Source organism: Eucalyptus grandis, chromosome 4 (assembly GCF_016545825.1).
Source record: "Eucalyptus grandis isolate ANBG69807.140 chromosome 4, ASM1654582v1, whole genome shotgun sequence".
Taxonomy (NCBI): Eukaryota; Viridiplantae; Streptophyta; class Magnoliopsida; order Myrtales; family Myrtaceae; genus Eucalyptus; species Eucalyptus grandis.
The window spans coordinates 3,598,906-3,611,131 of NC_052615.1; the positions used below are offsets into that span (position 1 = coordinate 3,598,906).

Genomic DNA, 12,226 nt, shown 5'->3' on the forward strand with positions numbered 1-12,226 from the left:
TGTGAATGGAGTGTTAATATGTGAAACACATTTGTGTGCTCTGATAATTTAACCTTTTGGATTTGATTTTTTTTTTATATGCACACACACACATACGTTTCTCAAGATCTGGTATATCTTATTAACCCTATCTTCATGAGCAATTTCCTTACTGAGCCAGAACATTACTAACGCAAAAAGAACTGACCGTGATTTATCAAATAACATCATACAAGTTTCTAAGGACAGCAAAAACTATAGGGAAAGCGAATTGAAAAGAAATATTCTTTTCTTGGCAAAGAAAATTTCTTTAATATGCTCTCCCTTTATGCCGTGTCTTTTACTTTTACTTTTTTCCTTTCTCAGAGGTGTGTTTTGCAAGTATCGTTCTTGGTGAAGGAGCATATCATCTTCAGATAGAAGACACCAGCACTAATTTGGTACGTTTAACGTTGGTATAATTGAGTCAATAAGATGTTGGTAGATCATCAAATAGTCGCTAAATTGGAAAATTCAAATAGAAGTAGGCAGTTTCAGAGAAAAATTATTCATTTTAATATGCTGATAATGTGCCAGAATAAGTGTTGATAAATGTTTGAAATCGGTGGCAAAGAATCAAATTATATTGGTACTTTCTAACATGTTACAAGGCCAAGCAAGCTACGAGTTAAATTGTTATCACCCACAAATTCTATAGTTATCAGCACTTTCATGAATTTATTAGCATAGAAATGATTTCAACACAACGAAACATCAGAATCATCCCTAAGCATCTAATTATCAAAAGTAAAATGTAGTTCAGATCCTTGTAGGTCTATTATAATATTCTCACCTTAGCAAAAGTCATCAAATTCGGTCGTCGCTCTGTAGTCTTTATTTGTTATTTTCTTCCTAGGCATGGGCATGGGCTATTCATGTTGTATTTAACCAAGATCAGTTTGCACTCACTAAATGGGATTCAACTGGATCGCATGTAGTTCCTAAATTGAAAGATTTCTCAATACCCCAGCCAACTGAGCTAATTTTAAGGTTTTTTGTCACTTCACCCTATCAAAACAAGTTAATATATCACACGCATAAACGATAATTCAAGATAACTTGCACAAAATAAAGAGGAAAGAAAAACACATCTCTATGTTTTACATTACCTACGTCCCGCTCTCTTCTTATGTATCAATTCAGCACCTTTTTTTTTTTTTTTTCCCGCTTGACAGTACCTCCTCCAATTATCTGGGCAAGGAGTACTGTCCCCTTGTTTGCATGATCTCACCGAATCTTCGTTTAGAGAAACAAATATTTGGATCCTTACAGTTTAGTGATTTGCATTTTAGTCCCTATGACGTGATGTTTAGTCCCAAAACTTTCATCATAATGCGATTTTGCCACTTGGCATATTTTTTGGGCAGACTGCTCCCTGGCATTGACTTGAAGCCAACAATGGTGTTAATCTTTTAATATAACTAATTTAAATCACAATCAAATTATATGACCCACGTGATAGATAGAGTTCATCAAAGAGATTATGGATGCACTTTTCCAATATATTTATATTTTAGTAAAAAAAAGGGTGGGAAGCGAAGTAAAATGTCAGACTTTAATGACTATGAATGCAATTTATCAATAAGTTCTAATAAAGTTCTATCATTCTCTGACATCACCGGCATAAGAAAATCATTTTCTAAATAATATATTTTATGCATGCGCACGAGATATTATTATTTTAAGGAAGCACGCTTCAATAATCTTCCTTTGACGTTTCCTTTCTCCTTGTAGTAAAGCTCTCCTTGTAGTAAAGCCATTAATTTCATACTTCAAGAAAATCTCTCTCTAGTCTCCATCTCTCTCTCTCTCTCTCTCTCTCTCTCAGAAGCTGAATAACCTAGTGAAATCACTAGTACTAGGACTTGAGGAAACTGATCGGAACAAGCCAAAAGACGATGATGACGCGGCAACGATGAAAAACTACAATGTCACGAAGGGCTTCGTGTGGTTCCTCGAAACACCCAAGAGAAGGTTCTAACGGATCGATCTCCAAAAGACGATGATGACGTGGCAACGATGAAAATCTACAATGTCACGTAGGGCTTCATGCGGTTGCTCGAAACACCCAAGAGAAGGTTCTGACGGATCGAGCTCCTGGTTGTCAACAGTGACATCTTGCTCCTTTCCTTCGCTCGTGCCGCCACCGCTGCAACAACGGCACATTCTGCGTTGTAATTTTCACGGCCTACACACTCTCGACTTACATACTAACCTACACTTCAAGCCTCATGCACAAAGTTCCATTTCCGCAATCATTTTTATTTATTTATGGTGTAATGGGTATGGAGATCCAACTATCTACAGGCTTATGAATCACTCACCCCACTTGACTACAGTGAATAAAGTCTATTTGACGCAGCATTTGTCTCACTTAAAGACGTGGGAAGATGCCACAAGTTCTGAGCATATCGTCGACTCAATTTGATCATCAGTTAGTTGAGTTCGATTGATCTTAAATGATGAGGTATGTGCTTTGATACCTCTTTCCATTGCCTAATAGTTGGATTACTCCAGCTATTGCTTTTAGTAATTCCTCCAGCTCAGGAAGATAGACGTGATGAAGTTCTCAATCCGATTCAGAGTGAGAACAATCATTGGGGAAAATCTAGTGAACGAGTGTTTATTGGTTTAGTGGTGAAGGTAGAGAAATAATGTGTTAGCAAGAGTGATATAAATTTGTATTGACCCAATCAGTTTAGAATTGATAATGTTGTCTATTGAAATTGAGGTAACCTCAAAGGGAATTGCCTAAAGTTGAGAAACCAAAAGGGTAAGTGAATTAGAGTACTAAGTATTGTGGCAATAGCTTATTGTAATTAGTATAGTGCAAATATTGTCTTGTGTATCTCTACGGATTTATCGTTTGACAGATGATTGTTGGATTTTGATTAATTTTTTCATGCTATACCAAATTGATTAGTGACTGGATATTAATAAAGTGCAATAAGAAAACAATGCCGAGTGTGATATTGTCGGTAATGTTAAAATCAAAATACATGATAGTATGATAAGGATATTGATTGGTGCGAGACACATTCCAAAATTGATGAAGAATCGATTTCCTTTAGCACTTCGAATTTAGCTAGGTCATGGTTCATTTAAGATTCGAGGTATACTAATGACAATGAAAAGAATCAAGCATAGTGACCTATATGCACTTTGAGGGAAGAAAGTGATGGAGTGAATCACCAAGAGATTGAATGCATCGATTTCAAACTACGAATTGTGGCATGTTTGGGACACATTGGTGTGAGAAAGCCTTAAAAGTTTTGAGTGCGAGGAATCTACCATGTGGTAATGTGATTAAGGAGCTAAATGTATATGGGTGCTACAACTAGAGCAAACAATGAAAATGGTAGTTTAGTATGATTGTCAGAGGAACCATAGAGATTGCATGTTGATTTACTTTGAATTGCAAAGAGGGGAAATCGGGCAAATTCGAACTTAAGAATGATCTTTCTAATTCTTGAAGAACGAGGGGCAAAGGCTCTTGTGGTTTTCTTCAAGGAAGAGAGCCATATTTATAATAATAGTCACATATAACCACTTGAGGAAACCCGAGTGTTTGTGTTGCAGCGCAAGTTTGATGATATTTTCAAGATCATGCGGTTCAGAGCTTTCACCGATAAAACGATCATGTATGTGTAGCTTGACAATGGCATATAGTTCTATTTGGAGCTTTTAAATGGTTTTTTACATAAGAGAAGGCATAGTTAGACACCACTCTAGTACTATTGAACCTCAACACGTTGCAAAGTTGATGATCAAAATGCTGTTGGAGATTTCTCATTGCACTTTAGTGTTGGTGTGGCTAGGAGAATTCTGTTGTATGCACTTTGTATGCGAGCTACATGATTAATAGATCTCCATAGATTATAATCAAATGTCAAGTGTTTTTAGGCAACGTTTCCAATTATTTTGCTCTTAGAATATTTAATTCCCATATTATGTTCAAATGAGTGCTATAAGCTTGATGGGTACCCATTATGCAATATATTTTGACGTATTTCGAAAGAAACAAGATATCAACAAATTGACTGGAAAAAAGAAAAAGAAAAAAAGAGGTTATATGAAGTGCTAGCCCATATTTAACAAATTGGATAATGACACAAATAGTCCTTGAACCCTAACTTAATATGCAATTTGGTCCTTGAACTTTTGATTTGTTCAGTGTGATCCCTGAACTTTAACCTAATCTGTAATGTAGTCCCTAAACTTTTAATTTATTCTATGTAGTTCATGAACTTTTTAATACATGTTCAATCTAGTCACCGAACTATATGAAAATATTTAATGTATTCCCTAGTCTTGAATAATTATGGAATGATTATATTGAACATTTTCATATAGTGCGAGAACTTGATTGAATATGTACTGAAAATTCAGGAACTACATTGAATAAATTAAAAGTCCATGGACCACATTAAAATTAAGTTAAAGTTCATGGACCAAATTACACATTAGGTCAAAGTTCATGGATTATTTGTGTCAATTTCCTTTAACAAATCAGTGATATAAATATCAATTATATTTATGCTAAATATGATGCTTATTAAGAGTTGACCAATGAAAAAATATCTTTTACAACATTATGGTCTATATTTGACATATAAATAGAATTAGAGGATTAAAATAATTATCCATCGTCATGTAAGCAGAATAATATTACATGCTTTACAAACAATTGAACATTAAATAATAATAACAACTAAAAGCAAATCTTTTTTTAATTAATTATATGACTGATGAATCACCGGTGGTGACTCTTATGAATAAATGCATAATTATAAACCACTTTTTAATTTCTATTTTGAAAATTACACGTCACCAAGCAATATCATTTTTTTTTTATTTGTAAAGTATGTGTTTGTTAATGTGTGCTTTATAGTGTGATTTTTCTCAATAATTTTCAAAATACATAAAATACAAAACTCCTTCGAAAGCTTGTTCAAAAACTTACTGTAACCCTTAATGCAAAACTTATTCTCAACAAATATATATAAGAGTGCAAAACTTATTCTCAACAAATATATATAAGAGAGAGAGAGAGAGAGAGAGAGAGAGAGAGAGAGAGAGAGTATAAGATCAACACAAGAGTTACCTATGAGTTCAAAAAATACATAATTTTTTTTTATGTCCCTAGATATTGCTTCTAACAAAAATGAGATGAACAATTATTAGATTGGCATCTAATAAATCTAACTACATTTAGTAATGATAACTTGGACTTCATGTTAATTTTCATCACGGGTATGGAAGAGTTACCTATGAGTTCAAAAAATACATAATTTTTTTTTATGTCCCTAGATATTGCTTCTAACAAAAATGAGATGAACAATTATTAGATTGGCATCTAATAAATCTAACTACATTTAGTAATGATAACTTGGACTTCATGTTAATTTTCATCACGGGTATGGGTATGTGCGTTGACACACTAAAGGAAAAAAAAGGCAATTTCGATGAACTTTATAGAGCAATCAAGACAATATCGATCAATGTTTAGTGTATCCAACAGAATTTGTCAATTAATAGATATTTTCAGTCATCTATTGGCACTGTGTAGCCCGTTTAGCTAATATAAACCATTTTTTTATAGCAGCAACAAATTTAAAATATTATTTGCATCACATTTTAAGATATATCTTATTGTAAGTTTTAAACGATAACTCACGTTCCTGTTAATTTAATATCAATTTTTCTCATAGAGATGCTATAGTATGTGGCCTTCAATATATCACTATTGTCACCTGACCTGAATGTCTATATAAGATTCTAAATATAATAACATAGATAAACAAATAATAACCAATAATTATGATACAACCATATTAAGATTTACAGTGTTGGAATATACAAATAACCGGAAGCATCAATAAATGCCAAATATATTAACAGCCAACTGTTAGCAACGAAAGTTTCACTGAAAACAAATATGGAAAGAAATGATGTGATATTCTCTTATTGATTCATATGCACGTGCTCCGAATATTTCATGTTCTCGTATCATGATTCAATATGTATTGCAATTTCGTATCTCATTTTGTTCTTCTATACGAAGGGTAAATCTGCATGACAGGGTTTGGATTCACTTTAAATATATTGATGTGAATATTATTTTGTTAAAATTTTCCGTATTTTATTTCTCTTACAAAAATTCGCTTTGATGCCATTTAGAACAATATAAGAAAAATAGTCTTGGCGTTGCTAGTCTACTTAGAAAGCAAACTAAAGCAAAAGGCTAAAGCCCCATATATTCTGTTCCGACAAGGGAAAGAAGAAAGTACGGAGGTAATTGCTTTCTTTCTTTGCAAGGGACCTTGTCTGTTTTCGGTCCCTCTAATCTCAGGGGAGACCGAAGTCAGCAAATTGGAAGGAAAATTCTTTTCTTGGCAGAGAAAAAAGTTCTTGAACGCCCTCGCTTTCTACTGTCCTTCGACCGCCAACGTGCCATCCATGTTTCTCATAGAGTGATTTATGCATAACGTAGAGATAGAGTAAGCATCTTAATATATTGTTTTCTTTTTCTTTTGGGGTGATGACATGAGGATTCCGGACTTTTTTTCAATATTCAGTGTGACCCATGGATATTATCTTCGTTTCATTTAGTACATGAATTTTCAAAATTCCGATTATTGTCGCCACATCACATGTACTTCTTTACAGTGGACTGCCATGTTAGTCTTTATTGGGCTAAGTAATGGCGTGTATACATATGTCATTTTCCCAAATCTTCAAATCTTTTTTTTTTTTTCATTTTTTTTGGCCAAAATAATGAGACATATTTTGTATATGTGGAAAGTCCCATATCAGCCTCATGGACACTGTCATGAAAAATCTATTATTGTCGCGTCAGCTAATGGCATTATAAGTTTTAACGGAGGGAATAAATAGATTGGATTTTTGAAAGTTGAAAACCTAAATTGAACCAAAAAAGAAAAAAATAAAATTGATAGATTACGTTGAACATTGAAGATATGTTCATGATAACCCATATTATTATCCTTTTGATTCTATAGAAGCACTTTAAATCCTCATATACTAGCCAATTGTAGTGTTCTCACCTCAGTAAAATTGAATCCGAGAACCAAGGCAACAACATTTTAGAAAACTATGCCATTCGCAATGAGCTCCCAAAACCTGTTCAATGGTTTCTTCATGTCTTAATAGGGATAATACTTCTATTTTTAGCTGTTTAAAGTAATTCATTTCGATGCAACGCGTTATACATTCAAGTCATAGCATCTTTCAATGCATTAACCTTGTGGAAGACGTTTGTCATCAGACCTTACTTGATGCGCATGGATCGAGTAGTTTAAATTTTGTGAATGTGAAAATTATCCGAGAACAATTCGGATGCCCTGTATTATTAAAAGGAAAAAGAAAATGACATTCTCATTTTAGTCCCTGGTTCCCTGCTCTATAAGAACTAAGATTTAGTCCCCAAACACTCACTCACTCACTCACTCACTCTCTCTCTCTCTCTCTCTCTCTCTCTCTCTCTCTCTCTCTCTCACAGACAAATTCTAGCATTTCTTTCTCCGATTAGAAGTTGAATAACTATCGAAGTAATCAGTACTAAGCATGAGGGATTTGATGGAAACAAACCGAAAGATGGCGCTGGCACCGGCAACCATCGCAAACTGCAATGTCACGATGGGCAACATGAAGTTCCTGAAAACGCCCATGGGAACGCTCTTGCTGATTGAGCTCCTAGTCATCTTCACCGCGTTCTTGCTCCTCTTCCTCGTCACCTTCGGCTCGTGGCGACGTTGTTGCAACGACTACAAGTTCCGGCTCGCCATTTTCTCGGCCTACACTCTCTCAACCCCCGTACTCACCTACGCGCTAGGCCTCATGCACGATACTCCTTTGCACAACGAATTATTCCCCATCTGGGCAACGTTCCTGATGATTGGCTTCGGGAGCGCTGATTCTATCTCCGCATATAGTCTCGAGGACAACGAGCGGTCAAAGAGCTACAATTGGCAGTTCGGGCTCCAAATGATTTGGTGGTGCTTGTTGATAGACTTGTACTTCCGTGACAAGTCTAACACGGGGTTCGCGACCGAGTGCCTCTTCATCATCTTGTCCCAGACGGTCGATGACAGGGCTCGGGCCATGATGGCAGCGAGCCAGCAATCTTTGGAGAGGAGTACAAAAGTGATTGCTGATCATATGAGGACGGAGCACGAAAGTGGAGGCGTTTCAAGTGAAGTCGATCCGGTTAGCATGAGAGGGTATACGTATTTGGTGAGGGGTGAAGAGGAGAGATGGGTGATTGGCATTGTTCAAGCTAAGCAATTTATTAAGTCGTGGATCGGGAAGGAGGAGGCCACGCCGACACCGGACTACCACATGAAATTGGATCAAGACAAATTGGTCACTATTGAAAAGGTACATCCACAATCGGCTAATAAATTTTATTTTTCTGAACTTCGATCAAACAAGATTTTCTTCTCATTCAAAAAAAGAAAAATCTACAAAATCATTTGGATGAATTGTGAAAAAGCACAACAGCGACTATTTATATAAAAAAAAAACTCTTAACTTCGATTTAGTAGGGATTAAAAAAAATCATTTGGATTTGTTGTGAAAAGTACAACAGAAATGATGACATTATGCTGTATTAATGACATGATACTACAGGGTAGATCGAGATGAGACATTGATCCTCTACGAAAATCTTCGACCTTGAAAAGTATCAATTATTATTGCATTGAGCGATAAATTTCGGAAGTAATCTTTTTCAAATGAATATATAGTTGGGATTACTGAAGCACCGAACAAGAACAAAAAGGAAGAGAAATGTGTTAGAAAAGTCTTAAACATATTGCATCGATGCCAATTTAGTCATAAATATTTTAATTATGCCAATTTACTCCTAAATCTTTTGACACAATATCAATTTAGTTCTTTTGACTAATTTTGATTGGGTATTACTGATGTGGATGCTAGGCAACCTACATGATATAATCAGCATTATCGTAGACAATTTTTAATTACATTTTAATTTTTTTTCAAATTTTTATTCTTTTTTTGTCTCCTTTCTTCTTCCTTTTGTTGGCTATCGGCCATGGTTGGGTGGGTTGGCCTTGCCTAGGCAAAGGTTGTTGTTGCCCAACCTCGCCAAGCTAGGGCGGCTTAACTAGATCTAGTGAGGGGAGCCCTCATCAAGCCTCACTTGTGGCAGGCGATGGTGACCTTCATACAAGCAAGGCATCGCCTACCTAGCCATGGTCAATGGCCGACCATTGTCCACCCAACCATGGATGATGGCTAGTCACTAGCAAAAGAAAGAAGAAAGGAAAGAAAGAAAATTAGTAAATATAAAAAACAATATTAAAATCTTATTTAAAAAAAAATCATCTACATTAGTGTAGGTCTTGCCACGGAGGCCGACTAGCATTCACATCAGCAATATTCGGCCAAAATTAGCCAAAATGACTGAATTAGCGTTAGGTCAAAATATTTAAAACTAAATTGGAATAATTAAAAGGTTTAGGATTAAATTGACATCAACACAATAGATTTAGGACTTTTTAGACACTTTTTTCTACAAAAGAGGGAAGAGAATCTCCTTTTATCAACTCTCGATTGCTTTTGACTTATATTACTTTTGCATCCTCTATCTCAACATTCTTAATTCATTTTACTTAGGTGATTTCATTTTACTTGACATGTTATAAGTCTACTAAAATTTTAAGCTATGAAATAGAGGGAGGCTATATTCATATGAGGCACATTATAATCACATACTTAAGCATTGTGGGGGTTATAATTACTACTACCCCTTTTTGTTTAAACCAACTTCTTACACGTGTACGACTTGCCTAAGAAGGAAATATCGGGATCCAAACTCTTAGTCTGTGCTCTGATGAGACCGTAGTATGTCCAATCAAAACATTTAAATGGTTAGATGGAGGAAGACTACACATAATAAAACAGAATATAATCACGTATTTAAATAGTTAACTTGGCCATAAACTTATATGCAAGCTTAACCCCTTACTCAGGTGTGGGAGTGTGAAGGGAGGCTCATAAGCTCACGAGGAGGAGACCCCCACAACAAGCTCAAAGACGTATGCCTGTCTTTTGCACTCTTCAAGCTCCTTCGTTTGAGATATGCTGGCTACTCATTGCCCCAAGAAGCTTACAAGAAGACAAGGAACTTGATTCACCATGGATTGCTCTCGCAAGAAGACGGTTACAAGCGAGCGTTTCAAGTCATCGAGGTTGAGCTCACGTTCCTTTTCGATTTTTTCTACACCAAGTACGGTATCATATTCCATCCCGGCAGGTTAAAGCTCAAATTTATGGAGTTTGTGACTGTCGTTTTGAGCATATGGGCTGCGATTTCACTCTTGAAGCAAAAACCTAATAATATGTGTCAACTGGCCAAGACGCCAAATGGGTTGAGTGTCGACGTACTCATGACTAGCGTGACAATAATCTTGTTTGTCATCTTGGAGCTCATGCAGTTCTTCTTCATGGGTTTCTCGGAATGGGCTAAAGTGATATGGATCTGCAAGTATGTGGAGAAGAAGTCATGGCAAGAGAATGTGTGGATTGAGAGGATGATTAGAGCGATATGTGGCATTCGGTTGCTGAAGCCTTGGGAACAAAGGCTTCATCAGTACTCATTCCTCGAGTCGTACTTCTATAAACCTTCCAAGTTATTGAACAATGAGTATATGGCGGCCTACTTTGATCAAACTAGGGATGGCCAGAGACAAAGCAAGCCAATCAAATTGCATGAAGAAGTGAAGCATGCAGTGTTTCATGCTCTGAAGTGGAAATACAGTACTAAATTGGAGAACGGAGAGGCCTCACTGAGATTGAACAAAGTGTCCGACAAGCTATCGTGGGCATGTCAGCATGAGACTCATACTCAGCTTATAATTGTGTGGCATATTGCCACTAGCTTTTGCGAGCACCAAAAGCCAGTTTCATCAGACTCGCCAGAGTTGCGCGAGTTGCCCGAGTGGAAAAACTTCATAGTGGCGACTAGCTTGTCCAAGTATCTGGCTTATTTGGTTGTTTTTGCTCCACGGCTATTGCCTGATCACCCTTACGTTGTAGAGTATATGTTCAATCAGGCAATCATCGAAGCCAGGGACTTCTTTAAAGGATGCGAGGAATTGAAGGACCGGGTTATAAAGATAGAGTTAGAGAGGCAGGGTAATGGCAGTTCTGTGAATGAAAAAACTATTATCAAACAGGGTGCTCAGCTCGGGAATCAGCTAGTGAATATTATAAAAGATAAGGAAAAGATTTGGACAATTCTAGCCGACTTTTGGGTTGAACTAATGTTGTATGTGGTGCCTTCAGACAATGCAAAAGCACATGCAGAGCATTTGGCTAGAGGAGGCGAGTTTGTTACTCACTTGTGGGCTTTGCTCTCTCATGCAGGGATCGAGAGAGATCCTCTTACTAAGCCACGTAATGCACTCAAGAGACACAATAGTTTTTAAACAAATCCGATATTTGGTAGCATCAATTGCGAGTTACCAGTGACCGCAATAATAAATGGTTGCTTTTGTATGATTTATGTGGATCTTACACCAGTTAGAAGTGCAATTTATTTGGTTGCATTACTTGCAACTCTCACTAACATTAAATGTAATCCTCCAGCTACTGAACAGCTGCATCGTATGTATTTCTCATAGACATCTTGTTTTTAGTTTAGTAATAATAATCCTAGGGATGGATTCACATAGAGGTTATTTCAAAGTGATTGCATAATACACACGTTGGAATTCCTAGAAAGATCCATGAAACTTCTTTGCCGAAGATGGTTTTTGTAAATAAAATTATGTAACAAAGTTTCACAATACTTATAACATTTTGCTGTGAGTAAGATTGAGAATAAATATGTCAAATGATTAGTCCCTTCGATCTGGATGAATCTCTATTTAAACTAATTCCCAGGTCACTTGATTTGATATGGCTAGCTTTCTAGGATAAATTTGTGTGGACGAGTATATAGAGTTGTCATAGCACCGACTAGATTGTTTGTAGAAGGAAGGAACATAGTCATTCTTCTCTAAGAACCATATTGATTCAAATTAGATCGATCACCTTCTGCAAGAAAGAAGTGCCTTCTGGGACCCTAGGGTTCAATTTTACGGAGGGAACTTACTTGCTTCAGATCTTTTCCGCAAGATTGCTAATTTGGAAGATAATCACAGAGTAGATGTTGCAT

The 12,226-nt window shown here is 36.2% G+C and overlaps 1 protein-coding gene across 1 annotated transcript; it reads left to right on the plus strand.

The window, feature by feature from the left end:
• Positions 1-7,635: 7,635 nt before the first annotated feature.
• On the plus strand, positions 7,636-11,495 carry LOC120292941. Its single transcript, XM_039311509.1, has 2 exons — positions 7,636-8,418; positions 10,038-11,495. The coding sequence occupies exons 1-2, from the start codon at positions 7,636-7,638 to the stop codon at positions 11,493-11,495; spliced, it is 2,241 nt and encodes a 746-aa protein (XP_039167443.1).
• Positions 11,496-12,226: the final 731 nt, after the last annotated feature.

What these genes read in the sequence shown, in the direction of transcription:
- LOC120292941 (XM_039311509.1), top strand. Translation starts at nt 7,636, where the DNA reads ATGGCGCTGGCACCGGCAACCATCGCAAACTGCAATGTCACGATGGGC. An exon ending in AATTGGTCACTATTGAAAAG is followed by an intron (nt 8,419 to 10,037) that starts GTACATCCACAA and finishes CCCCTTACTCAG; the next exon opens with GTGTGGGAGTGTGAAGGGAG.